The 27,797-nt window shown below is 42.8% G+C and overlaps 1 protein-coding gene across 1 annotated transcript in view; it reads right to left on the reverse strand.

Annotated features, from left to right (window-relative positions):
• The window catches only part of LOC130403339 (ephrin type-A receptor 6-like), a 63,082-nt gene extending 37,257 nt beyond the window's left edge, over window positions 1-25,825 (reverse strand). The window contains exons 1-6 of the mRNA XM_056607651.1: window positions 25,272-25,825; window positions 16,975-17,039; window positions 3,055-3,183; window positions 2,532-2,681; window positions 1,761-1,922; window positions 482-710 (exon numbers count right to left, since the gene is read on the reverse strand). Coding sequence (XP_056463626.1) covers window positions 482-710; window positions 1,761-1,922; window positions 2,532-2,681; window positions 3,055-3,183; window positions 16,975-17,039; window positions 25,272-25,365 — 829 coding nt within the window. The 5' untranslated portion in view covers window positions 25,366-25,825. The remainder of the gene's footprint in view (window positions 1-481; window positions 711-1,760; window positions 1,923-2,531; window positions 2,682-3,054; window positions 3,184-16,974; window positions 17,040-25,271) is intronic.
• Window positions 25,826-27,797: the final 1,972 nt, after the last annotated feature.

Below are 27,797 nucleotides of genomic sequence, written 5' to 3' on the forward strand. Positions count from 1 at the left end.
GAGGGACAGGGTGAAGGAGCAGGAGAAAGAGATAGAGAAGGTGGAGGATGAGGACGTGCACGGTACAAATAGAGAAGAGGAGAAGGGGTGGGAGTTGAAAGGAAATGCAGATCGCCTGGATCATAAAGGAGCGATGGTTGGATGGAGTGTGAAAGGAGCTGGAGGAGGGGAGGAGAGATTGAGGAAGGGTCGAGATGGAACTGGATTGAGATCTCATGATTCAGAACTTTGACTTTGTGGCGGGATTATTTTTGATCTTTTCTCTCCCCCTCTTTCTCTCTCTTATCTCTAAATTCTTTCATGTCCTCTTGCTCCTTCACTCCCTCCCTCAATAGCTTCCCCGCTCTCGTCTCATGGCAGCACTGGAGACGCCCCTCGGTCACTGCCTCAACCCCCCGTCGCCTTGTCTCACCACACACACACACACACACACACACAAACACACACACACACACACACACGCAGTGCTCATGCTCCTCACCTCTGCAGTAGCCGTCCGACTCCTCATGCGCGATGGTGCACACGCAGCGGCCCAGCGGGACCAGCCAGTCTCCGTCCGCCCCGCAGTACAGCTTGGGGGGTTCTCGCTCCTCGGCGTTCCGCACGCACGCGCCCAGAACCTCCACCAGCGACGAGGAGTCCAGCCGGGGAACGGTGTCGGGGAAGGCAGCCAGGTTGCGCAGGGTGGAGGGGCAGCGCTTGTAGAACACCTGGAGGGGGTGGTGGAGGGAGGAGAAGACGTGGAAGCAAAAGAGCATGATGAGGTATGGCCAAAAACAATGAGTTATTTGGACCAAATAACAACTATTGGGTATTTGAGAAAACAGCAAATAAGTAAAATGGCATATAGTGTATAGTTATTCAAACACTAGCTTCCAGGGCTTCACAGTTGAAGGCATTTGACACTGGAGTGGTGCAGCGCTGAAGTACAAAAGTCAAATAGGGCTGCTGCCACATTCTCATACACAAAATAAGGATAAAAATAAGCTGCATCGACAATTAATAAATCGATACAGTATTTGAACTGCCGATGCCGGTGTTAAATTAGGTTACAGAGACTCTAAATGAACCACACAACTGTTTCTTAGCTGTTATCAAATGCAGACAAGATCACAAAAACAAGTATGATATACAACAACAACAACAACAACAACAACAACAACAACAAAATAATGTCATACAGCCAAACCACAAAGGACAACCACAGCAAGATTCAACAGCGTGAACAATGAGAAGGAAACGCACATTTAAGTTTTGAAATAAACCATGTGACGCGGTGGTCAAAACCACATTACACAACTGCCCTTCATTTCCTTACTGATTGGGTCAAATTGGTATTGCATAAGCGATGTCTGCAAGCATAGTCTGAGGCATCATTTCTGATTGTGCTTCAGGTTTTACTTTAGTGTCTGGTTTCTCATAAAAAATTAAGACTCTTGTCCCGCAAACTTTGAAATCCTATGATTGAGTTAGAATATTTTATACGTTTTCTGCTGTTGAATCATTAACAAAAAGCTGTATAACAGGGAAATTCAGTACTGTGAAAGGGGTCATGTATGAAGTACAAAAAAAAAAACAATAGCGATAAATATCAAAGAATTCTAGAACATGAGGAACAATTCAATAAAAACACTAAATCTTGAGTTAATATTTAGAATTAACAATCACAAGATACTTGATACGACAGAAAAAACAAAGCTCATCCAGGTGATCCAGGCGTGCGGAGGGGAGTTGCCGGACCTTTGACCTTTTGTACTGACCTTGACGGACACCAGGGCGATGCAGGCACCCACGTCCTGGAAGGCCAGGTAGAAACCCTTCCGGGTCACGGGTCCGACCTCCCTGACCTCTGTGTTGAGACGGAGCACACGGTCGCCCAGGTCTGTCTGAGTAAAGCTCTCGTCGGCCGCGATTGTGTCTACCTGTAAACACACAAAATCAAACCACAGCAAAACTAATTTGCCGAGCACTTATTGGGCATAAACCTCAGGGCCACAAAGAATCATTTGAACATAAATAAGGAAATAACAGATTAAGCGATTATATTCTATGTCAATATACTATTTGACTATTTGGTCTGTTAGCAGACGTTGACAGGGAGTGACTCACAGTGAGTTCAGATACATGTCAGGATGGTTTAGTGGGCAGGGTAGTTTCATAGTTGTGGTTGACTCTCAGCCCAAGGGTTCTGGGTACAAGCTCCTCCCCATACCTCTTCAAATACGTTTATCTGTCGCTTCGGATCAAAGGGTGTAAGGTGGCAACAGGGTGAAATAGTGTTCATAGTAAGGTATCAGGAGCAGTGTGCGTGTGTTTTTGTGTGTTTCTCTATTTGAGTCTCAAGCATGTACTACTCAAACTTGTATAGACTTTATTTACACGGTAACAGGTAATCACACACATAACCACAGCTAGGGCCTCTTACTCATGGACGCCTGCAGGTAGGGTGACAGACATTGTGGATCGGACCTAAAGCCTTTTCAAAGGGAGTCAGAAGCCGAGCCACTACATTCATCCCACCGCTGCCCTACCTTGGCGTAGTCGGCAGGTCTGAAGCGGGTGGCGGTGGGCAGCGGCTCATTGGTTTGCAGGTAGAATAGGTTGAAGGTCTCCTTACAGGTGCCAGCCACCCAGGGTATGGAGTTACAGTCCCTCAGCGTGAAGCGCAGCTCCACGTACACCTGGAGGCACGATGGAACAGAACACAAAAAACTATTCAAACTCATTTCTGATAGACACACACACACACTTTTATACCTGGAAGATATTCAATTCTGAATGTTAGATATTTTTTGTTTATTTATATTACTGTCCTTTAATTTCTGCCGTGACGTACATGGAAATGCGGAACAAATATAAATAAAAGGTCAGGTTAAAATGTAAAGAAAACGTTGAACAAATAATAGGCAGAAAGTGTGACAGAGAGGTGAGAAGTGTTGGATGTTAAAAAAGGATGAGAGGAGGAAAGTTGAGTCAAAGAGAGGAGAAAGGTTTGTCGGAAGACCGCAGATTTGAAAAGATTCTAAAGAATGTGAGCATTGTGCATCAACAGACCTTCTGGGCTTCATGTCGCAGGATCCAGCCGGATCGCAACCAGTTGTTCTGGTTGGGCTCCATCACATGACACACCTGGAAAGTGTGGATTGGTCGGTTCTCCTCGTCCATCTCTGTGATGGCATCCCACTGGTAACACATCCAAACAGAACCATCAGAGAGAGAGACGTAGAGAGAGAGAGAGAGAGAGAGAGAGAGAGAGAGAGAGAGAGAGAGACTTACAGAAAGAGAGAGAGAGACGTACAGAGAGAGATGGAAAAGCATTTTTAATTAATTTCAACATTCTGAATGTTCATAGATCTTTTTTCCAATGATTATTTTGGCTAATTAAGCTTGGAAAATAAATTATTATTATCCTACTCCATTTAAAACATGTTGGAGAGAGAGAGAAGGAGAGACGGAGAAATAGAGAGAAAGAAATATACGGAGAGAGAGATGGAAAAGCAATCTCTGGTGCAGCGACCTGATGGAATAACCCACCAATGGGTGCTGGGTGGGAAAATGAGTGCATGGGAGGGGAGGAAGGGGGGGAAGGGAGGAATTAGAGCGAATAGAAAATGGAAATATATCAGCGGTACAGGGTACCGTTTTCAGAGGAGGTTGATCGCACAAATAAATTAAACCTCATGCATTTTATAATAAATATACAACCAGCATCATTATTATGATAGGATTATATAGTTATTACTATATTAATCTTATGATGACAATGAGCTTTATTATAATTAAGATGATAATGATGATCTCTGACAATGCTAAAATTAAGCTTTTCGGACATCTATAGTATGACACAACTGTGGAACTCTGTCTGGGCAGTGCTTTAGTTTGATGACCTAGTCCCAAGAGATATCACAAGAGAAGGTTACGTTTCTCACACAGTAGTGATAAAACGTCATGTGTGGGAAGCATTTCAATTTCAATATCGCTCATTGCAACAACACTCACACAAAACGACGTTACTAGAAAAGTATTGCCAAGTTGCCATAGGTCGTAACCATGGGGATAACACTACCCCCTCCTTCCCAAAACTCTCCGGCCAAAACACCTTTTTTTTAAATCTCATAGTACTCAATTGCAAGCTGGAAAAGGGGGTTAATCAACACTTTAAAAATAAACATCAAAAAAAGCATTACAATTTTGTAAAGAAATGAAATACATTATAGGGCCAAAGTGATGTATCCCTGAACATAATAGTTAAAATACAATTGATAAAATATCTACAATAAACCATTTTGAAGTCAGTGTTAAAATACAAAATAAATATAAAGCATACATAAAAATATACATAAAGAGCTCAGGGTTTCAAAAATGTCTTTCCAAAAATGTCTGTCTCAATTGTGCTGTGTGTGGGATTTAGTGGCATCTAGGGGTGAGGTTGCAGATAGCAATCCACTGAATACCCCCCCCCCCCCTTCTGACACACACACACACACACACACACACACACACACACACACACACACACACACACACACACACACACACACACACACACACACACACACACACACACACACACACACACACATATAAACACACACACTCATACACCTCCCCACGCCCTCCCTTCCCAACGCCGTACAGAACCATGTCGGCCTGTGCAGTGCCATGTACTTCCAAAAGCATGTCATCGGTAACGACAGCACTAGTAACCATTGGAAATTGAAATTTATACATTGTAGACAGTTATTTAGTCTGCAAAAGTATAGGACATAGCTTACAAGTAAGATAGCCATATGATGAAAACTTTCAAACGCAACCTCCCTAGAGCCTTCTGTTTGGGGCAACTCTAAAAACATGACGGTCCATTGGCTCCGTGGAAGAGGAACAGCTCCCTACATAGATGCAAAGGGCTCATTCTAGGTACGAAACCAAAACAATTCCTTTTTTTCATGGGCTAATACACTAATTAAAACATTCTTATGAATATTGTACTCTATTTCTACCAAGTGCTGCCACTAAATCGACGTTTCGCCTTGAAGGAGAGTTTTAAAGGCAAACTCATATTTCGCTGCTCTGCTGTCATTAGGGAGCGCGTTCCAGAATTTGGGGGCCTTAACGCTTTAAGATGATGATGATTATGATGATGAGGATGATGATGATACTGACAATGCTGCTAATGTCTTAGCACAGCTAAGACATTAAGATCTCCCTCCAGTGTAATGTGTGTCTCCCTGTGTCCTTTCCACAACCATTCCGTAGTGGTGCTATAGACGCCAGTAGACAGTGGAGTTACAGAGCGCTTCTCTCACGCTGGTGACATGGTTTGATCAGAGCCAGCAATAGCCTTTACGTTTACCGAGAAGCTTTTCCTTCTCCTGTCTCATCTTTCCCGGCCTCCCGGAGTCGTCTGATTGGTGGGAATTCACAGGCTCAGACTGAAGGGCCCTGCGAGGAATTTTGTAGGCGGAGACAGGTTTTCTGGAATAAAAGCTATATTTCCCATGAGTCCCACTGCCTCCCTAAACTCTTAGAAGGGAGGGCTTTTGTTTTGAAGGCAACAATGAGGGAAAAAATAGGTTGTTATTTTGGGGGAAAACAGCTGGTTGCTGTTTTTGTGATTAGGCAATGTAAAGCTGCCTTATTTAGAGACCAGTAAGTAGACAGAGAACGGGAGAAGGAGTCGCTTAGATTAGTTTTGAAAGGTAAAGTATGGGCATGAAAGCAATCATGGACACAGGCACTCATGCACCCTAGGGCCCAGCACATACACACACACACACACACACACACACACACACACACACACACACACACACACACACACACACACACACACACACACACACACACACACACACACACACACACATTCTTATTTTTGTGGCATCAGCAGCACCTTATATACAAACACATAAACACGCACACTTACTCTCTCAGTGAATCACACAAACAAACAACCACAAATGTTAGACACACAAACAGACAATAAAAAGACACAAAAGACACCGTGCTGAAGGCCTTGGAGATCTCAATCTCACACACAAACACACACACACTCCCACCCACGCACAGACAATGACAGACACAGAAACACAAACACACACACACACACACACACACACACACACACACACACACACACACACACACACACACACGCACACACATTCACACGGTGCACTGACAATGTGACAACAGAGTCATTAGGGCTAAACGTCTTAATTGTTTCCCAGCGTTGTGGAGCTCATTAAGGGGAGGACCTGACCTTCAGAGCACACAGAGCTCCAACACCACTGCTGCCGTCCCAGGAGCACACTGGAACAAATGAAGAGGCGTCTGCTCTTAAATATGAATAATTAACTACACCTTAACCTTGAGCCCAGCCACGGACTCCATTGATCTCTTCTTAATAAAGCGATCTCAATGAGCTATGTGACACCCGAGGGGCGCTGGGGGGAGGAGTCATTGTGTTTAAACCTCCACTTCCACCTCCCCCTCACCTCATCATTCTGACGTTGATGGAAACGCTGAATTTGCTTGATATTTGCGTTCAAATCACGAATTACAAGATATTTACATACCATTGAAAAGTATGGAATTGTCATTACACCAATGTAATTGCACATTTTTACTTTGGCAAATATCTGCTATTCTTATTGATATGTATATATATATTTAGTTTTCTATCATTGACATTCCCACCTACTAGCGCCATGTATTGACGAGAATATAGAGAGTATACAATTGAGTATGTATGTTGGGTATATAAGTATTCCTATATTCATATATCCTACACTTTAGTACTTCAGTATATATACTTCCTATTGTACACTAAATGTCTGCAATATCTGCAGTCTACATAAAGGCCTCCTTGTACAAGGTATCCTAACCTCCTACCTGTACCATAATGACATGCATATGAAAGATATCAGTGTAATTCTATCTGAATCAAGGCGTGAGTCAGCCTTTGCAAGGCTGGTCTTGTTGGCAGCAGCTGCAGAGTTCCCATCTTAATTTATCTGTAAACAGAGCTGAGGTAGCATCACTGCTATAACATACTGTAGGGACATTATGCATGCAAATGAGCCCCAATTGTGATTTGTCATCCTGGTGCCTGCCACGGGTTCTTAAATACACTCTTAGGATGAACCACAGTTCACAGCCAAGAAATGAAACATCCAAACACCCGTCTGAAAGATGGGATGAGGTCTCAGCAGGCGACCGCAGACCTGCTGGTATCTGGGCTTACTACTTAATATCTTCACACCTCATATCTTACACCTCCTACAATACATTCTTAGATAACATAAAACAGCCTGCCCTCAACTACAAGGCTTCACTAAGATATCCAGCCCTGCTCAACGCCTACCCAATGTTCAGTAACTGATTGCCTTTTGATATATATGTAGAAATCTTTTGTATGAAAAGAAAGTGAAGAATTCCCAAAACCTTTAAATCAGACTGTGTGATGAGCACAGCACAATCACCACAACTCTGGGATAATTCTGCTTCCTCTGATTTGGAGCTGCCTTGTATCTCTCTCTAATTACAGTAATAGAGCTCCTCAAAGTCCATAATAGTCTTAACGGCTTAGCATAGCACGCTATCAGGCGAACCCACGGGAGACTTTGTAAAACACACTTTCTTTTGGATAGAATCAAGGACAAATTGATTTAGATTGTTTTTCTGCAGGTTACCGTCTGTAGAATATTTCCCGGCGGCTTTGAACTCATCCCACTTCACAGACCCTGGAGATGTACCAGAATCTGCCCTGGTTTTCAGACAACATGTGTTAAAATACCTCTCAATGATGCAATACAGCTTTTAGTGACTTTAAGGGAACTGTCAAGCTTAGCAAGTCTTTAATGTAAGTGAGTTTTGCACGTCATCTGCGTGGTTTGTGTTTTGCAAATGACAGTGACATGCTTTCCATGGGGCAACTTTTTCAGGCATTATTTTGTGGAAACAGGGATGACGTTGCAGACCTTGATTTTCCCAGCATGCATATGAAGCAGTACTCCCTTGTATCAGAAAATCGCCAAGCACTTCAGGCAGGCCAACTTTTTCAGGCATTATTTTGTGGAAACAGGGTTGACGTTGCAGACCTTGATTTTCCCAGCATGCATATGAAGCAGTACTCCCTTGTATCAGAAAATCGCCAAGCACTTCAGTTCCCCTTTAATATTTGATCTGATTTCAAAATTTAAGTTTGTCGCTGCAGACTACACATTTAAACTCATGTCCAGAGAATCATTAGCACTGCCTCACATCGGTGCCTCACACCGATATAAAAAAAAAAAAAAAAAGAAACATCACAACAATAAACCCCAGAGAGCCAGAGAGTAACAGGCTCCTGTTAATTATCGGACTGTTTCCATGATGACCAGGGAAAAGGACATAAAACCTTGCCACTAAAGGATTTGGCCTGTTGTTAAGACCCCAGGTTAATTGTTTGCATTGTCTATGTCAAGATGTAAATTACCTATGATTTTGTCCTCAATCAATAGATATCCATTATATCCTATGTGAGTGTTTAGCAGCTCCAATAGCTGTATCATTGTTTATCCAACCCAGGTAAGCACAGATGTACAGCCCTTTCTAGTTAGCTTTCTCAAATAGTGCCCACAAATGGAAAATTCCAAAGTAATATCTGTTTTCAGTTGTCACCATTCATTCTTACATCTGTGAAGGTGAGCACTTGCAGTTACATTCCCCTCAGGACATAATTCAATGTTGCTCAGTACGCAGAAGTTTCCCAGTCTATAACGTACTCACTAGCTTGGCACAGAAATAATAAAATCTGTGAGAATGCACGCAGCGTTTAAACAGAGAACCAAAACGTACGGATTTGTTCGTTTGTGGGCACTACCGAGAAAGCAACCTATAGCCAGGGCAGGATGATTGCGCTTACCTGGGTTGGATAAAACTAAAACACAGCTATGGGTGCTGCTTAAAACTACTTTGGAATATAATGGATGTCAACTGATGTCCAACAAAGGCATCCATACATGTCCACACGCTAGGAGGTGAGTGTAACAAAATTCCAATTAGAGGCAATGTACCAATTAACCTGGATTCTTAACAAACACAACAAATCCTTTAACAGCACTCCAAACCCTAACGACCAGCATTGCCAGCAACTCTGAGCTGGCCCCTGGTCAGAGCAAGAGTGGGCCGTGCAGCGAGGAGCGGAGGAGGAACCGTGATGAGCGTATATGTGGATATCACATCTATTATTAGATCACTGTGCTGACTACAACTCTGCTGAGAACTGCAGAAGCAGTGCTGTTGCTCAATATATGCCATAAGTACAACTTCACTGGCTGGCCAATCACTAGGCTGGACTCTGATTGGCTCTGTCACCTTACTAGATCAGTTTTTTCATTACTATGGCAACATCCATTTCAAGTCCAGTGGGCTCAAGCTCTTTATAGCTCTTTATAGAGTTGTTGAACTTAAGCATGGGTTACAGAAAATAGGCCTACTTAGTCTTTCATTGTGGAAAATACCAAACAATTACATTACATTTCATGAAATAATAAATAATGAACAAAATCCCTGCTAAGACAAACCAATGAAGCAACAAAGTGCAGTCGGGTGAAGGCAAGATAAAAGCAGTAAAAAGCAAATGTCTTATACATTTTAAATGTCTTCTAAAAGCTGCCATGCGAGCAAGCTGCTCCCAGCCTGGCCCTGACATATTTAGAGGGATGGCGATCCACAACTTTAGGGCGCAGTGAGCAAAAGCTGCCTCTCCACTTTTCTCCTAAAATACCGCGGGGACGCTTGCAAGACCAGCAGCAGAGGAACGCTGTGCTAACGCAGGGGGTGGGGGGGGGTGGGGATTGGGAAAGCAGCTGGCAGACACAACGCAGGGAGGCTAAAACGGTAGTGACACGTCTTCTCTTCAAGGGTTTCTTTAAAAGTCGAGCTGCAGAATAAGTTGCAACTTTTGGATGATTGTATGGATTGTTCTGGAACAAAAGAGCAAAGGAGCCTCCCACGGCTGCTGGCCTACAGCTTGACCTTCCACTGATGTTGCATCCCGTGTAACCAAGGCCGCCTTAATGCACGGGCTTACCTGGGCTGAAGCCCCAGGGCCTACGACGAGGGGCCTATCATGAGCTGCAGTATAGTTTTTATTTTTATTTTTATACTGGCTCATGATAGGCCCCCCGATCGGCGTAGGCCCAAAACAATGTGATTTCTTGGGGCATACAAAGATCATAGGTCTATCACGAGGCAAGAAAATACTAAGAAAAATCAAATTGCTTTGGTATTTGTCTAATTTTCTGACCGTCATTTGATATGAATTTTTGTGGCTTCTAATTGGCCCAATTTACCAGTGACCCACGTGGGCACCATAACACAAAAGCATTCTAGAGGAATGACTTGGCTTGTGATTCTAAATTCATGCACGGGCATACCTGGGCTGAAGCCTATGACTATCAGGGGCCTATCATGAGCTGCAGTATTTTATATATATTATATATATTAAATACTGCAGCTCATGATAGGCCTCTGCCCCAAACAAAAAATGACATTGTTTTGGTCCTACGCCGGCCGTGGGGCCTATCATGAGCCAGTATAAAATATATATATATATATAATATATATAAATATTTTATACTGGCTCATGATAGTATAAAATATATATATATATAATATATATAAATATTTTATACTGGCTCATGATATGAGCCAGTATAAAATATTTGATATATATTATTACATGATATATATATATTATATATATCATGGGCCTATCATGAGCTGCAGTATTTTATATATATTATATATATTAAATACTGCAGCTCATGATAGGCCTCTGCCCCAAACAAAAAATGACATTGTTTTGGTCCTACGCCGGCCGTGGGGCCTATCATGAGCCAGTATAAAATATATATATATATATAATATATATAAATATTTTATACTGGCTCATGATAGCCCCCCCCCCCCCCCCCCCCCCCTGTGTGTGTGTGTGTGTGTGTGTGTGTGTGTGTGTGTGTGCCCCGCCGAGGCCAAAGAGGAACCTCCTACTTGTTAATATGCTGTTATTAGGTGTGTTTATGTTTCTGCAGACTGGAACATGTTTTCTTTTGGTAATATGGAGTTAAATCAAAATTTCATGGAACATGGTTTCATAATCACCTTGTCTATCCTTCAATTATTTGGTCATCTATAATCTACTAATATAAATATTGTGATGTGTGTGGCTGAGTGAGGGTCACTGATACGTTTTGCACTCTAGACACATGGCATTAACACATTTTCATTGTAAGACCCCCTCTCAGGGGAGCTACGACACAGCTCAGCCCCAGGGCCCAATGGCAGGTTAAGGCAGGCCTGCGTGTAACAGACCACCCACAATATATGAAACGCCTTACATGTTTAAAACACAAGCACATTTCTGATCTACTATTACTATTTCTTTATTAATGAGATACTTTTATCCATTTTAGCCCCTTACCCCTACACTTGCAGGTAGAGTTTAGGTCGGAGCATCTAGCTCATGGATGTACATTAGGTCAGGCTGTGGATATTGGGGATCAAACCCAGTTCTTTTTGGCTGGGAATTGACTACCCTAAACTCAACAGAACCACTTAACTGAATTTGTAGTGAATAATGAGACGGTTTGGATGTTCCATACCAATGCAACGTGGCTGAGCATGTCGAGGGCGGAGAGTGTTTAAGTTAGTGCCACGATACATACGGTAACACTAATAATTATGTAAATTGAAAGCCTTTTGTTAACGATGAACTACTTATAAACAAACATTCATTCAGTGCGGTGACCCTAAATTTCAGTGGGGCAGAAACTACTGGCATATGACCACATCAACAAATTATGTTTTTTTAATATGTATATATAATACACATATAAGATTCAAAGATTGTATTATGTATATATATATATATATATATATAGATGCTTCACATCACTCACACCCGTTGTCCATATATTCCCTTGTCCTGTTCGAACACTTGCTCAAAAAGTAGACATGGGAAACAAAACACAGCGTTTCTCTTTGAGCAACCACATAGCCATTTTTTCTTTTCATACCATGCTCGGGAGAAAGTTCTGTAGTAAGTTTTACCCCTATCCTTCGTTTGCTAGATAATGTTTATGTTCGGTCTGTCTGGGCCAAGTTTTTTGATGGCTAACTTCTCTTCCAATTTTAACATCTCAAATGTTTTTTTTTATCAGAAACTCAACAATGTTAATCACAGGTGCAACACCACTCGTCCCATCTGCATCTGTTATAGGAAAGACGCAAGATACTGGCGGAATAATTTGAGTTAAAAGAAGAACAATTCTAGAATATGACCATGGGGCAGACTACTTTACGACTATATTGGCCTCTTTTAGCGCAGATTGCAATTCTTATTGCAGCCTGCAGGGATATGATATAAAAAAACGGAGGAATGCGTCCCTGAGCTGCCCTGCCCCAACATTGCATGACACGCTAAACTCAACTAGTTTGCCACCATCATCCAAAGTTTGATGTCAACCGACCAAAAATAGTCAGAAAGCCTACAGAAAACTATAGATAGTTAATGTGACAATCACATTATTAAAAATAGACTTGGAGCAATAACTTACTGCGGAAATCTTTTTTCCGCAGTAAAGTAGTTTGCTGCCCCACCTGCCCATATGGACGGCACGCGCCTGCATTCATTTATAAGACTTCATGTCAATGATGAATTAATGATTAAATACCTTAACAGACATATATAGATGATTAATAAGTGCCAAATTAAAGGGCCCCTATTTGACGACCAGTTGTGATATTGATTAACCAATAAAAAAAATCCCAAAAATTAAAAATCGACCCCCCAGGGACATCACAAGTGGGAGTGTCTACCCAGATTTACGATGGATTTATAACTATACCAGTTATTATATATAGAAAGTTATTATAAGGTGTTACTGTACGTGCTATCATTACATGCTAAGATTAAGTGCTAACATTGCATGCTAATAGCTAACCTCTCCCATGATGATCCTGAAGAATTCTTTCTGGGGTTGTGTGTGCAGCTTCGTTTCTGTGATATCCAGCCATCTTTTCATAGCTTTTCCACGAGATCTAGAACCTTAAAACATCTTCCCATTTATTCCAAGGTATTTGACTTACCATGATCACTCATCATTCATCAAGAGATAAAATGTCAGAAAAGATGGCATTCACAGAGCAGAAGAAGAAGAGCAGAACACACACAGTAATGGTCCGAGATATCGTTACTAAATGCCTACCCATCAGGGGGTTGACTTCATCGATAACGTTACCGTGGGGATGATGGGTGTGCGTTGGTAATGTAGTGGTTTAACTTAAAGCAATCGATGCAGAAACTTCCAACCTGCTTTTCCTTTGAGAGGTACTGGTTTCGACCCACAGTGTCCGCAGCATATCACCCTAATGCAGGCCAGCCACGTAGCTGCTGCTTAATGAAAGGTATCTGACTGTAAGGTACACTGTAAGTATTTTGGATAGAGAGATGTATTGTAGATGCATTTACAAAATAGAGTCAAATGAAAATGTCCTATTTTCCTAAGTCCTGTGCATCAAGATCCTTTGCAAAAACAACAGTGCAGCCGAAGTCATGGCCGTCCTGGTGGGTAGACGGCTCTGCCACGCGGACAGCCAACTGTCATTTACACAGTGCAAATGTGAGGTTTCCGCCGCCAAAGGGGCTCAGGGTTTCAATTAAAACAGAGCCATTTATCATCAGCAGACTTCAAAATCTAACACGCAGCAGAGAGGAGGATGAAGACGACAGAGAAGTGCAGCTCCTAGTCTTCATCATCAGAATGAATTATTGATTGAAGCAAAGCTGAGAGGTGTCATTGTGTTCTGTTGTTAATGTTGTTGTTGTTGCGTTTATCTTATACCACTTGATGATCAGGATTTTCAGATTGACACAATTCACACTGGGCTTTGAACAGGCAGTTTGGATGTATGCTATAGGACTCTGTACATATATTTGAATCTGATTTTATTAGATTTTACAGAATTAATAATCATCCAAGCGCCGGAACCGTCGCTGCAGTATCGAATCTCGACTCAATTTTGACATTTTAAGATAATGGGAAAAGGGCTGTTGCACTCTTGTACTTAAATATTCATACATATTCATAAGACATTCATAAAACAAACAGTTATTTCCCTTCAGACATGGCCCGGGGAAGATGGGGTGCCAAATTAAAATGTGCTTTTTGTTTTCTTTCTCCATAGGAAGCCTGAGGCCAGGATCTGAGATTTACACTTCTCATAAATCAACACACAAACATACGTCTGGTGGACGGACACACCCGGGCCCTGGGGTCTGCCCTCACTTTAAAGTTATCACAAAGAAAAAGTTACTTCAATCAAACTCCACCGGGGAGCTGAACAGAGAAAAACTGGGTTGGGTCATGTGTAATTTGAAATACACCAGCAGTAAAGAAAGTGTATACTTGTGGTACTCACTTCCTTTAACTGCAGAGGATTTCATTTTAATGTTGTACACACATATTCCTTCAAGGACCCACAGGGCCAAGGACCAAACAGGGAATCTCAGAGGCCCAAAGTCCTCCTTATTGGAACCAAATTGGCTCCACATGCTCAATAAGGGTGTTCATTTTCCTGCGTGATTTTCTGTGTCTTTGACTTTTTAGAAACCTCTAGCTGATCTTGGGGTTTGTTTTAGGCAGAAGGATCAACACAGCAACGTAAGGCCACATTTAGACATGACGGGAGGGACATGTTTGAGAGGAAGAGCAATATCTAAAAGTATGAACTCTGAGGCAATTTAGGAGAACGCAACAGGATGTTTCTGTGGGTTTAAGGAAGTGAGTGCCGTGACTGTAATACTTCTGAATATGTAGTTTAGACAATTATCATCTATTACTATTTAGGAATTAACGTGGCGTTCACATAGAATCAACTGACAGAGAGAACAGTTGTTCAGAATTACAGGTTGAGTGTATTCATGTTCACTAAAAGAAAATCATTGTGACTTGGTTAAGGTAATAAGTAGATGAACTAACTGTTACGTAAACAATGTAGGGGCCCTATCTTGCACCCAGCGCAATTGACCATCTACACCGATGCATGTATCGTTGCTAGTTTGCATCCGGCGCAAAGCTGATTTCCCCCCGCAGCAAACTCACGCCACTACACTTACGCCCTGAGAGGCATGTCGGCGAAAAGCAGAAGTGTGTTCCGGCGCAAATGATACATGGTGCTATCTTACTGAAAGATTTTGCAATTACGCCGCTGACCGAAGAAATCCTGGTCTGAGTGTCCTAGCGGATAGCACAGTTGGTGTTGCTATTTTGATGTGCCTAGGCAGGTTGAAAATAAAACATAAGCTACCACACACACACGTAGGGCTATACACAGCACAAACATGCAAACAATTAGCCTAACTGAAAAGTCTGGCGGGGGTAGCTCGGCGGCAGTCCGACAGCTCAGCTCCGGGAGTGCAATCCCTTTCTCCTCCATATCTCCTCCTCCGGACTGCCGCCAAAGATTCGGTGGCAGTCCGGCAGCCCCGGCGGGGGAGCTCAGCGGCAGTCCAGCAGAGAAAGGGATTGTTCTCCCAGAGCTGAGCTGCCGCAGAGTTCCCCCCGCCGGAGCTGCTCGTCGGCTGGTCCACAAAATCTTAGCTATAGTCTGATTGGAGGGGAGTGGGGAAGTGGGAGGTAATATTCAACTGTGACCCCTTCCTACGTAGGAGAGAGCGCCGAAACTGACTCGCTCGTTTGGTAACTGTAGGCGGGGTAATTTCAGTGCATATCTCAATCAAAATATCATGTACGGAATTTTTTCAAAGTTTGTATGCTTGTGGGAACACCAGAGACCCAAAACAACACCCCAAATCCCAGGAAAAGTGTTGTTTTCATTATATGTCCCCTTTAAATCATTTGGGAAAGAACAGCTGACACAGCGGTCACTTTTAGGATTGACGAGTATATGATTGTGAGAAAAACTAGTTTTACTGCGAGTAAGTGTTTAAAAGAATGAATGAATGCAGGTGAGGCTTGACATGCTTGGTGTCGATAACAATAATATATACAATACTGGTAACAAAATGTTTGTTAATGTATTGCCGCATATCATTAAATAGACCCACAGTTGCGGCAACAAGACCGCATATCATATATGGTTAAATTCTCTTTGCCGAAAATTACATGACGACTCAGTGTTTCTGAAGTTGTAGAAAAAAACACTATTCCAGGTGTGAATTAGGCCATATTATAAGGGCCATGAACTGAGCCATTTGAAGTTTGAAATTCATGTGGTCATGCATCTGTCTCAGACTTCAAACGTGCCGTCAAAATATGAACTCGTCAGGTTCAAATGCTTTCATGGCTCTTAAAGGTGATGGGAGATTGCACTCTCATTGGTGCACGCAACGCCCAAAACACACCTACGTGCATTCAGACTAAACCATTTAAGATTTGCATCGGGCGCAAGAGTCATTTTCCGCCGGTATAATAGCAACAGTGCAAGAGACCCGCCCACAAAGCTACTTGCGTTTCGCACTTCTCACTTGCATTGCAGACCGTTAAAATAGGGCCCTAGGTCTGTCAAGCAACTTTATCATATATTACAGAGCGGATTTAGCATGACAGTCACTTTTTGACTGAGATAATTTCTGTTTAATACACCTGGTTACATTATGAGCCATGTAAATGCGGTATTTCATTCTCTCACCTGAAAATAACCATCACCTTAATAAAAATACCTTTTCTGTTTATCAGCCATGAAGGTGATCTGTCATACTAAAAATACTTCTAATATATGAGAGTAATGCTTCATACATGCAGTGGCTCTCTTATATTATTAAAGAGCTTAGTGCAATGGCTCCCTTTCACCCGTAGATTTCCTTTTTTTGTATGTTAACGTACAGAATGACTCATTTGTTAATGCACCTCTGGTTCATACGTACACACCAGACTATGACTGAATTACTTGGGGAATACTCACTCCGTTGACTGGGTAAGTCCTCCAGTCCAGCTCCCCGAGAACTGTGGTCGTATCCAGCAGCACCACTGGGAGAGAACACACACACACACACACACACACACACACCCACACACACACATACACACACACACACACACACACACACACACACACACACACACACACACACATACACATACACATACACACACACACACACACACACACACACACACACACACACACACACACACACACACACACACACACACAGGCACACACACACATGTAAAATATTGTTAGTCAATGAATTAGTCCATTCATTATAATGGTTCTTTCATTGAGGGTTGGTTAGTTAGCAACTTTCTATCTAATATAGTGGTTCCAATTAAAATAAGAAGAGGTTAAATTAAAGTATGTTTCGGTCTAATAAGGTGCAATGAATGGAGTTAAATTTGCCTGAAGATAAGAGGGTAGTTTGACTCAGAGCAGGCAAGCGAGAGGGAGACGGAGAGAGAGAGAGGGGGAGAGACAGAGAGAACTGGAGAGAGGGCGGTAAAGAGACGAGATGGACAGACTGATGGGTGCTGAATGATGAAAGCAGAGTGAGCGACAGGAGAGTGGAGGCAACAAAATGGAGAGAGGGAGAGAGGGAAAATTGTAAGACAGAGAAAGTGAAGGAGAGAGGGGGAAATGGAGGGCGCGGTGAGGAGGTTGCAGAGGAGACGTAACAAAGGAGGGCTGAAAGTGTTGAGCGGAGAGCGTTGGGCCCAAAGCGGTTATCAAACTGTCGGAGAGTCTCGGCTGGAGCCCTCTAACACTTATCAGGTTCAGCCAGCTATGAAATCACGGCTCGTGCCACGTGTCCCGGACAGGTATATGGCCGCCCGGAAAGCGATTCTGCTGCCGGAAGGCGATTCAGCGGCCGGACTCTCTCCAGCAGACAGAACCGTCCCGAAACTCACAATACGATCAATCAGCCCAACAGAACCTCCCGACCCTGGTAAAGCCTTGTGATGTAGACATGATACCCCTAACCCTAAAAAGGTCTCAGAACTCCAGGCTGGACTTATGCATGCATGTGTGTGTGCCTGTGGCTGTGTGTTTGTGTGTGCGTGTTTGTCTGAGCATTGGGTAGTTTGTGTATGTGTTTGTGCCAGTGCACGAGAGAGACAGTACGTTTACATGCACAGCTTAATCCGATTAAAGCCACAGTTCGACTATGCTCCTCAATCGGACAACAGCAATTGTCCGAGTATACATGGCGGTGAGAAAATCGGTTCATTGGCCGAAGCATTTCATATCCCGGTACGATAGGTGGCGCTGTGCCCATTTCAACTAGCGGTGATAGAGCTACCGGTCGACTTCTTTACGTCGCTAGCAACAACAAACTCAGGCGGAATTCGAGAAAGATGTTTTCAGTAGACAGCTGTCAGTTCACTTTGGGTCATGTCATTTCTCTGACGCTCCATTGGTCCAATCTCTCGGTCGAATGCGGACTCCTCCGGTGGCGGCGGGGCCGCTTCTCCGGGAGTCCGCATACGGCAACAATCCCTTGTCAAAGCCAAAGTTCCTTTCCCCCAATTCCTTCTCCATCATGGCCGAGATAACCACCACTACGAGTATTTACTTGATGCTGAAGTACCAGAGAGTCGGAGAACCCGACGCAATATTTGAAGGGGACATTTTATGAAAACAACCATTATCCTAGGATTTTGGGTGTTGTTTCGGAGGAGGAGACATGGAGGAGAAAGCGATTGTACTCTCGGATCTGAGCAGCCAGACTGCCGCCAAGCTACCCCCGATGGACTTTGCAGCTCCCGGAGGACACCCGCCGGAGCAGCCGGAAAGCTTCGGCGGCAGTTCAGCTCCCGGATTACACCGCCGGAGCTGCCGGACTGCCGCGGCGGCCGAACGGCTTCGACGGCGGCAGTCCGGCAGCTCCGGTGGTGCCGCGGCAGTCCGGCAGCTCAGCTCCCGGAGTACGAGATTCAAAAACATGCTTTCTGGAACTCAAATACTATGTTTACTTGTTGTGAAAACACCATAATATGTCTCCTTTAAGATTCATAATATCAGAGATATTCCCTTCGGTTCGACAGCGGCGCAATGAATGAATAAAGATCATAGAAAAACATTTTGACAGATGTGCCCGAAGTTACTACTTAACAACCTCGTTGATGACCAACATATAGAAAGACATGTACTTTTAATTCAGCCTTTGGTGAAATCGAAGTGTACAGCTTTCCTGTCGGCTCCCAGACCGCAGTCGAGGAGCACAGGAGAGACATTTCCTCAAGGGCCGATGTTCTCTCGGGGGTAACACCCTTCACTTGGACCGGCGGTGGGTCTGCTTATAAGTCGGAACAGTACACGTTTGCACAGACACAACCGGACTCGTTCATTCACTAAAATGACACGCGCAACCGCTCGCTCTCCTCACTCATCCACTCCCTCGCTGAAGTCACTCACACACACACACACACACACACACACACACACACACACACACACACACACACACACACACACACACACACACACACGCACACACAAACGCTACTCTCATAACAGAAGTGTAGTTTTTACTGAATGCATGTTGATGAAGATACACTTCTTAGAGGGGGTAACTGCATTGGCATGACAAAAATGGCGCCCATTCATTCCTATGAAAACTGCTCAATGGCGCAGGGCAACATCAAGGAGAGATTTGCTTCCGCATCATGGGAGCCTAGCCACGGCCCACGGCCTAGTGCATGAAGTTCCAGATGTAGAAATATTCTCGTTCTCTAGCATTGTAAGCATTGTAGCATCATAAGCGAGAGGTCTGAGCGAGCACAGCAGCATTGTTTACCGATCATGGAAGTATAAGTTACTAACCCCCCCGATGATGCTCTATCTGTGATCTTTAAATTACATTCCTCCTGCCATCTAGGCAACAATAATTTAACATTATTTTATTTATATTATTATTTGAGATTAGTTTGTCCCTTTTTGGACTGATATGGAAAAAAACTAAATTTTCATTTTTGTACTTTAAAACAAAAATCATAATTACCACTCTTTTTAAATGTATGAGTATATATATATATATACATGAATGGTGAATCGCAAATATATCGCCAGCAGAGGAACGTGAGTTATTGAGTGCACGCGTCCAACAGCTGAACCAGTCTACAAATCCCTCGCCGACTTTAAGTGATAAAAAGTCACCACAATGCCTAAAAACCATCAACGTCTTCAATGTTAAATAAAAATAAAAACCTCGAACACAAGAAGTTAATGGAGCCGTGCGACTGAGCCCACTCAGATTTTTTTTTTTATAAAACGCTTGAGGTGGCGTTTTGAAAAGAGAAAACTTACATTTTAATAGTACATGGTATAAAGATAATTATGAGCCTTTGATAGATATCCATACATTTTTTGCGGAGACACATTCCTGTTCCCCACTTTTATATATTGGAGTGAACGGGGAGATCTACTTCTGAGCCCCATGAATCAAGGGACCCGTCCACCGCCTGCTAAAACAACTGCAATACCAGGCTTGGCCGCTGAACACTGGTGGATTGCGAAAGTATGCACTAGTCCAGGGGACCTTGGCAACAACATGACTATCATCTCCTTATACTTCTGGCTCACGGCCCCGGGAAAAGATCTCAAGCATGCGCAGAACGCAAAATCAGATTCCAATCGAATTGACCATAAGCATTGCACGCTTAATGCGACTAGGCTATCTATCGAATAATCTAGGGGTCTTAACCCGACTATGAGTAACCCGATTCAATTCGATTTTAGTCCGACTAAGGTGTATACATGCATCTTAATAATCCAATCATAACCCCTTGTGTCTACTTTATTTTGTAAAAGTCAATAAATAAACCTACACTTAACACTTTTTAAACAAGTTGAGAAATTCAGAAACAGTTGAGAATAATCTAGGGATCTTAACCCGACTATGAGCAACCCGAATCAATTAGATTTTAGTCAGACTAAGGTGTATACATGCACCTTAATAATCCAATCATAATCAGACAAAGCCAATAATTGTGTGTCATGTAAACGCTAACAAAGTGTTATTGTGTGTGTGGACCCATGTGTGTCTGAATCATTGTATGTGTCTGTTGCTGTATTGGTGCGTCTGTGTGTGTGTTGGTCTGTGTGTCGATGCATGTGTTGTTGCATGCATTTGTTGTTGGGTATGTGTGTTTGTGAGGTACAGATTGTGCATCCCTGCATGTTATTTCTGGCACACAGGTGCACCTCGGTGTGTTTGGATCAGGAATGCCCTCTGCAACCCTCCAATCTCCCCAACCACCTTCCCCACCCTGCCCCACTAACGCCCCCCGCCGTCCCTCCCACTACAGTCCTTCTCATATTGCAGAGGAGCAGTTTCCCCGGTCTCCAGATACTGGGCTAATTATCATCTCTGCTCCACTACAGAACCTGACCCACTCTACACGGCAGAGGGCTGCAGCTCTCCCTCCTGTCAATCAAACTAGGGACACTGGGACACTACAGCACACACATCACAGGCAACACTGTCATTATTATTAGTAGTAGTATTATTAGGGTAATGAGTATGATAAGTACAACACTGTCATTATTATTAGTAGTAGTATTATTAGGGTAATGAGTATGATAAGTACAACACTGTCATTATTATTAGTAGTAGTATTATTAGGGTAATGAGTATGATAAGTACAACACTGTCATTATTATTAGTAGTAGTATTATTAGGGTAATGAGTATGATAAGTACAACACTGTCATTATTATTAGTAGTAGTATTATTAGGGTAATGAGTATGATTAGTACAACACAGTCATTATTATTAGTAGTAGTATTATTAGGGTGATGAGTATGATTAGCAGTAGTAGCAGTAGCAGCCGTGTGTGATTCATATAAGCAGCAAATGCAATACATGCCCAAGGTGGTTGGAAAGAATGAGCACATTTTTATTGGAAACATTTATCAATGCTTTGTCACATTGCTAAATAGCCTAAATGTTATTCAGGTTGAAACATAAAACAATAAAAAATATGTGTTGTTTGTATAAGCACACCACAAGTAGCACTAATAGTAGTACTTCTATATACCTATATTGGTTATAGCAGTGCTACTTATTACCTATATTATTTATAGTAGAAGTGGTACTAAAATGATTATGATTTCTAATCTATTATATAAATGAAGTATAAATAATCTCAGATCAATGTATCGTGATGACAGGACTATGAAAAGGGCATCAAACCCCTTGTGTTTACATTATTTTGTAAAAGCCAATAAATAAACCTACACTGAACACTTTTTAAACCAGTTGGAAAAATTCCTGCAAAATACGCATCACATAGCGAGAAGACAAATAAAAACAAAATCAGGATTTCATGTAATCTGAAACAGTTTAACATATTGATCATACAGGACAGATTTCCCCAGATTAACATCACTAGATTATAATAAAGACATTAAACATTTTGTATGGATTGCATATCGAACTCCACCCACTCAGCAAGATATACAGAGGGAGAAAGAGAGAGAAATTAAGAGAAAGAGATCGAGGCAGAAAGACAGGGAGAGAGGGAGAGAGCGATAAAGAGAAACAGAGAGGGAGAGAGACACAAAATGCGAAAAAATAAATAAGAGGAGCGAGATTGATTTTCTACACAGGATGAGAAGAGGTTGTTTGTCTGATAATAAATACACAATGTTCCATCTTCCCCAACCCCCTCAGTCCCCCGTCATCATTCGATGCCTCCTCCTCTCTGTGGACACACACACACACACACACACAAACACATGTGGGCGCGCGCACACACACACACACACACACACACACACACGCACACACACACACACGCATTTTATTGTCTTTCACCCGCACACACACACACACACACACACACACACACACACACACACACACACACACACACACACACACACACACACACACACACACACACACACACACACACACACACTCTTTCTGGCATATACGTGAACTTGCACAAAAGCATAATCTAAAACATATAACACACTGACACGCATATACATGCATGCACAAACGGATGCAAAGAAGCACTTACTCTAACACACATACATGAAATAAGGCCCTATCACACACACACACACACACACACACACACACACACACACACACACACACACACACACACACACACACACACACACACACACACACACACACACACACACACACTGTTGCGTGGTGGTAATAGGGCTGAGCAGTAACAAGATTGTAGTTCTCTGTGAGGCTGGTGTAATGGCAGCTTTCCCCCTCTCTAGAACACATATCACTGGAGGAGAGCACTTTATTCCCGATACAAATCACGTTACCCCCGTCTAGACGCTCCCACTCTTACGTGAAGAAGGCATAATAATAATTATCATCTCTAAGTCTTCCTGTCCAGTGAGATGCCATCACCCTCACACCTGAATACATGGCTTCACATAATCTTTCACTAAATAATATTGTATGCTCTATGGCGTATGCTTTTCGATCATTATGCAGATATATTTGGAGGGGTGTTATTTATGTATTATTTTTTGGGGGTTATCGTTTTCTATACGTTATTATTATTTCAATAAATGTGTGCATTTCCCTTTATGTTTTATTTGTTTCGGTCAGTGAATGAATGTATAGTTTCAATCGGAATTGACTAAATAAGCAAATCACTTATTTACCTGTAGAGTACACACAAAAAGTCAACCTTACTGAACTTAATTTGACATGCATGCGTTGAAGCATAGACACACATCTATAACCACACACACACACACACACACACACACACACACACACACACACACAAAACAGTATTTATCTCACACACACACACACACACACACACACACACACACACACACACACACACACACACACACACACACACACACACACACACACACACACACACACACACACACACACCTCAGGCACACACACACCTCAGGCACTAAACAATTAATCCCTATCAAGTAATGTTAAAGTTCGACATTTTCAGGCAGTGCGGTCCTGTCGTTTAGACATGCGCATGTCGGGGAGAAATAATCACAAAGGCCATAACTAACAGAAATGCCGGAAATGACAAATGTCAACAAGTAACGTCAGGTCGATTGGATGGCAGGTTTCGGTGGGTGCGCTTTTGTATGGCTACGGGTGTCTTAAGTGTGTCCCTCTATCTAATCCACCTGACCCTTTACGAGCATGCAAGTGCAAACTGAGAAGTGCAAGAGGGCTTAAGTATCCCTCTCAAAAAGTCTGCATGTTACGTCACCTTCATCATCCGGGAGTTATTTACTCCTAACTCCTGATGTCAGCCACTTTGTAAAGAGGCATGTGTTTTCATAATCCAATCCACTCAGTATAGTGCGGGAGGATGGAAAATTACAGATGTTTAACACTGAACTTTATTAATTACATTACCAACAAAATTAATGATATTTACCAACTTTATCAACTTTATCGACTATTAACACGACTTAATAAGGCTACTACTATTAAGCAACTATATTAATAATATGAACCAACGCTTCATTGGAAACTTATTAATTGAGCTCATGAAATACGTTGGCATACAAGTTGAAAAATAGCGCTGCAGGATATCCATATATCGGAAAGCTTATGTGAATATGAAGAATATTAGTTGTGGTGTCTTTTTGCTAAATCGGCTATGCGTTTGTTCAGACATAGTAGTTCCACTTCATAATATTTGTGTCTCGACCTTATTGAAATGTGCAATAAGAATATGGGTTGTGTGTTCATAATTCCGTTCTATTGTTGTAGGACTTCACAGGGTTGGTCATATGAGCAGTGTGTTTTGAGTACAGGGCGCTGAACACGCATACACTCATGATGGGTGCTATTAGGGACCCTAACCCATCACCTCAAACAGACCATCACGTGATGGACAGACACTACACTCAATAATCAATAAATCAAATGAAAGTTGGGTCAACTCTTAGCTTCCACGTGAAGTGATCATCCGAGATGTTTTAGGTGACATTCATGAATGCATAATACATAGATATTTTTCCATACTATTTCGACCACGTATTTATTTTGAATCATCATTTGTCCTTCGTTGGTAGGCTATCACTTGCCTTAACAGCTCCTTAACTTTGCCCTACTTGGCTGTTTGTGTAACCCGCGGAATATCAGACAAAGAGTGACACCATGTTCAACAAGATAGTTAGTTTACTGGTTATAGTTTTTCGAATCTTTTTTAGTTTTCTATTATTTTGTCATTTAAAAAAAACGACCAGCAGACACAAAACTGCTCCGTCCTTGGTGCTCACCTTGGTTACCTGTACCTGGATCCATCAAGATGCTCCTCAGCAGGAAGAAAAACACGAAGCATTTCCATCCAGAAGTCATTCTTAAGGCAAGCATCCACCGCGTGATCTCAGTTCACACTGATAGCGGAAAAAACAAAGGAGAAGCTTCAGTAAATCCCACGAGCCCGATCGGTTGGAGAAGCACCGAAGAAAAATACATTAAATAAGTTAATACACCCCCAAAAAATACAAAACAAGGCAGTGTGAGATCCGAGTTGCTGTCTTTCCCAGCCGACATCCCGCTCTCCTCCACCGTCAGACGAGGCAGCCGCCGAACGACTGTCGGTCATTGCGCACATCTACCACGGCGCCTCTCAAGTTGAAATTAACCCTGGATCTCTGGAGGGACTCACAACCACTATTGTCTAACAAGCTATAGAGGCTTGTTATTGGAAGTAGAAAAGAGTCAAAGAGTTGTGAGAGGCTGAGAGTTGGGCTGGTCTCGACCGGTGTCACCAGACAGTCTGGCGGGTGTTGAGTTTCCTGGCGCGGGTCCCGAGAACACGGAGAGACGGGAAAACACTCGGCTTCCCGCTCTCACATGGAGCTAATGCACCCTCTTTTCCCTCGCTCCCTCGCTCTCTCGCGCTCTCTCTCCCCCCCTCCTCTCTCTCTCTCTCTCTCTCTCTCTCTCTCTCTCTCTCTCTCTCTCTCTCTCTCTCTCTCTCTCTCTCTCTCTCTCTCTCTCTCTCTCTCTCTCTCTCTCTCTCTCTCTCTCTCTCTCTCTCTCTCTCTCTCTCTCTCTCTCTCTCTCTCTCTCTCTCTCTCTCTCTCTCCATTTCTCATATCAGCATCTCTCTCCCACTCCCAGCCCCCCCTTCTGCCCCCTCTAGCTTCGGGAAAGCGTCGCTTTGGCGTCACCTTGATTTCCACAGGCAGACATTTCTCCTAAAAAGGTAGCCTACATTAAGATATCGTTTCTTCTTGGAACTGCAAGTTTGACGTTTACGATATTAAAATTAAAAAGTGGCTCGCACGTCGAAGTGCGGATATTTAAGTTTCTCGCACTGGGCTACTCGCAAGGCTGTACTCAATAATTAAAGCGTGCGTTCATCAATCAACCCGCTGGTCAGCGCTGCTACCCTCTATGTCGGCTATAGGGCAGCAAACACCCCCACCCACGCAAGTGCAAACACATGCGAACACACATTAACACACAAACACACGCACACATAACAGATACACATAAACAGGCACACAAATAACAAATTCACTTTCACACTCATGCACAGAGATATTAGATGTAAACACACACACACACACACACACACACACACACACACACACACACACACACCACACCACACCACACCACACCACACCACACCACACCACACCACACACACCCACACACACAACGAAGCCAAAGTATGCTACGCGGGCACCAAAGAAAGTCCACGCCGCTAGCGGGAATTGCAACATTCGGGCCGAGAGCGCATTTGAACGTCTCTGCAGAACAGATTCTAACGACTGTTCTGCAATTTTCTACAAGATCTTGAGTCCTAAACTAACCACTTGATGATGGACTAGAAACAAACCATGAAGACTGATGTACAAGCACTAGCACTAAGGCAGCCAAGTAGGACATGTTCAAAGCCATAGCAGGTGGCCAGGTCGGACTGTCTTGTTGTGAGAGATTCTCAACCATCGCTCCCCTATCGACAATGACCTCCAACACACCTCTGCCCCCCTTCTACCTCCCCTTCTATGTTTCTAACTGAAACTTGGTTAAAAAAAAGGAACAGCCTAACCATTTTGAATGAGACAGCTCCTCCCAACTTTGACTTTAAGGATGTTTGGCTGGAAAAAGAGGTGGAGGGGTCGCTGTTTTATCTGAGAGTGTATTTCAAGGAAAACAGATGTCACTAGGTGATTTCCCATCCTTTGAATACCTGTGTGCTGTACGGAAATATTCCCCCAGAGTTCTGCTACCAATCATATACAGGCCATCAAAATATTCAGAAAACTATTTTCATGACTTTACAGAACTACTGTATAGCATTTCCACTGACTTTGACTGTCGGGTTATAAGTGGTGACTTTAATTCATATTAATGATTCCAATGACCATAGTGCGAAATAAATCTTTGCTATCCTGGACACATTTGAACTGTCACAACACGTGAAAGGGCAACTCATTATCGGGGACATACCTTAGACATGATTATCAAAGGGTCTCTGATGTCTATGTGATTGATCCTCCCTATCTGACCATTTCTGTGTTTTCTTTGATATATCCTTTATTCCTGACCCCCAAATAAAATAAAATACTGTTAGGAAAACGATATTTCAATGATAATTCTAGTGCACTCTTTAAAAAAGCCATCTCTATGCTACCACCCCTCACCTCTGTTGATGATCTGGTGGATAACTTGATTTCCAAAATTGTGAATGTTATAGAAGTCATCATAGATGAGAAATGCGGCAAAGTTAGATGTACAAGACAAGCCATCAATATTTCCATTTCAAACATAAATGTTGGATCAAC

The sequence above is a fragment of the Gadus chalcogrammus genome, chromosome 14, assembly GCF_026213295.1.
Source record: "Gadus chalcogrammus isolate NIFS_2021 chromosome 14, NIFS_Gcha_1.0, whole genome shotgun sequence".
Taxonomy (NCBI): Eukaryota; Metazoa; Chordata; class Actinopteri; order Gadiformes; family Gadidae; genus Gadus; species Gadus chalcogrammus.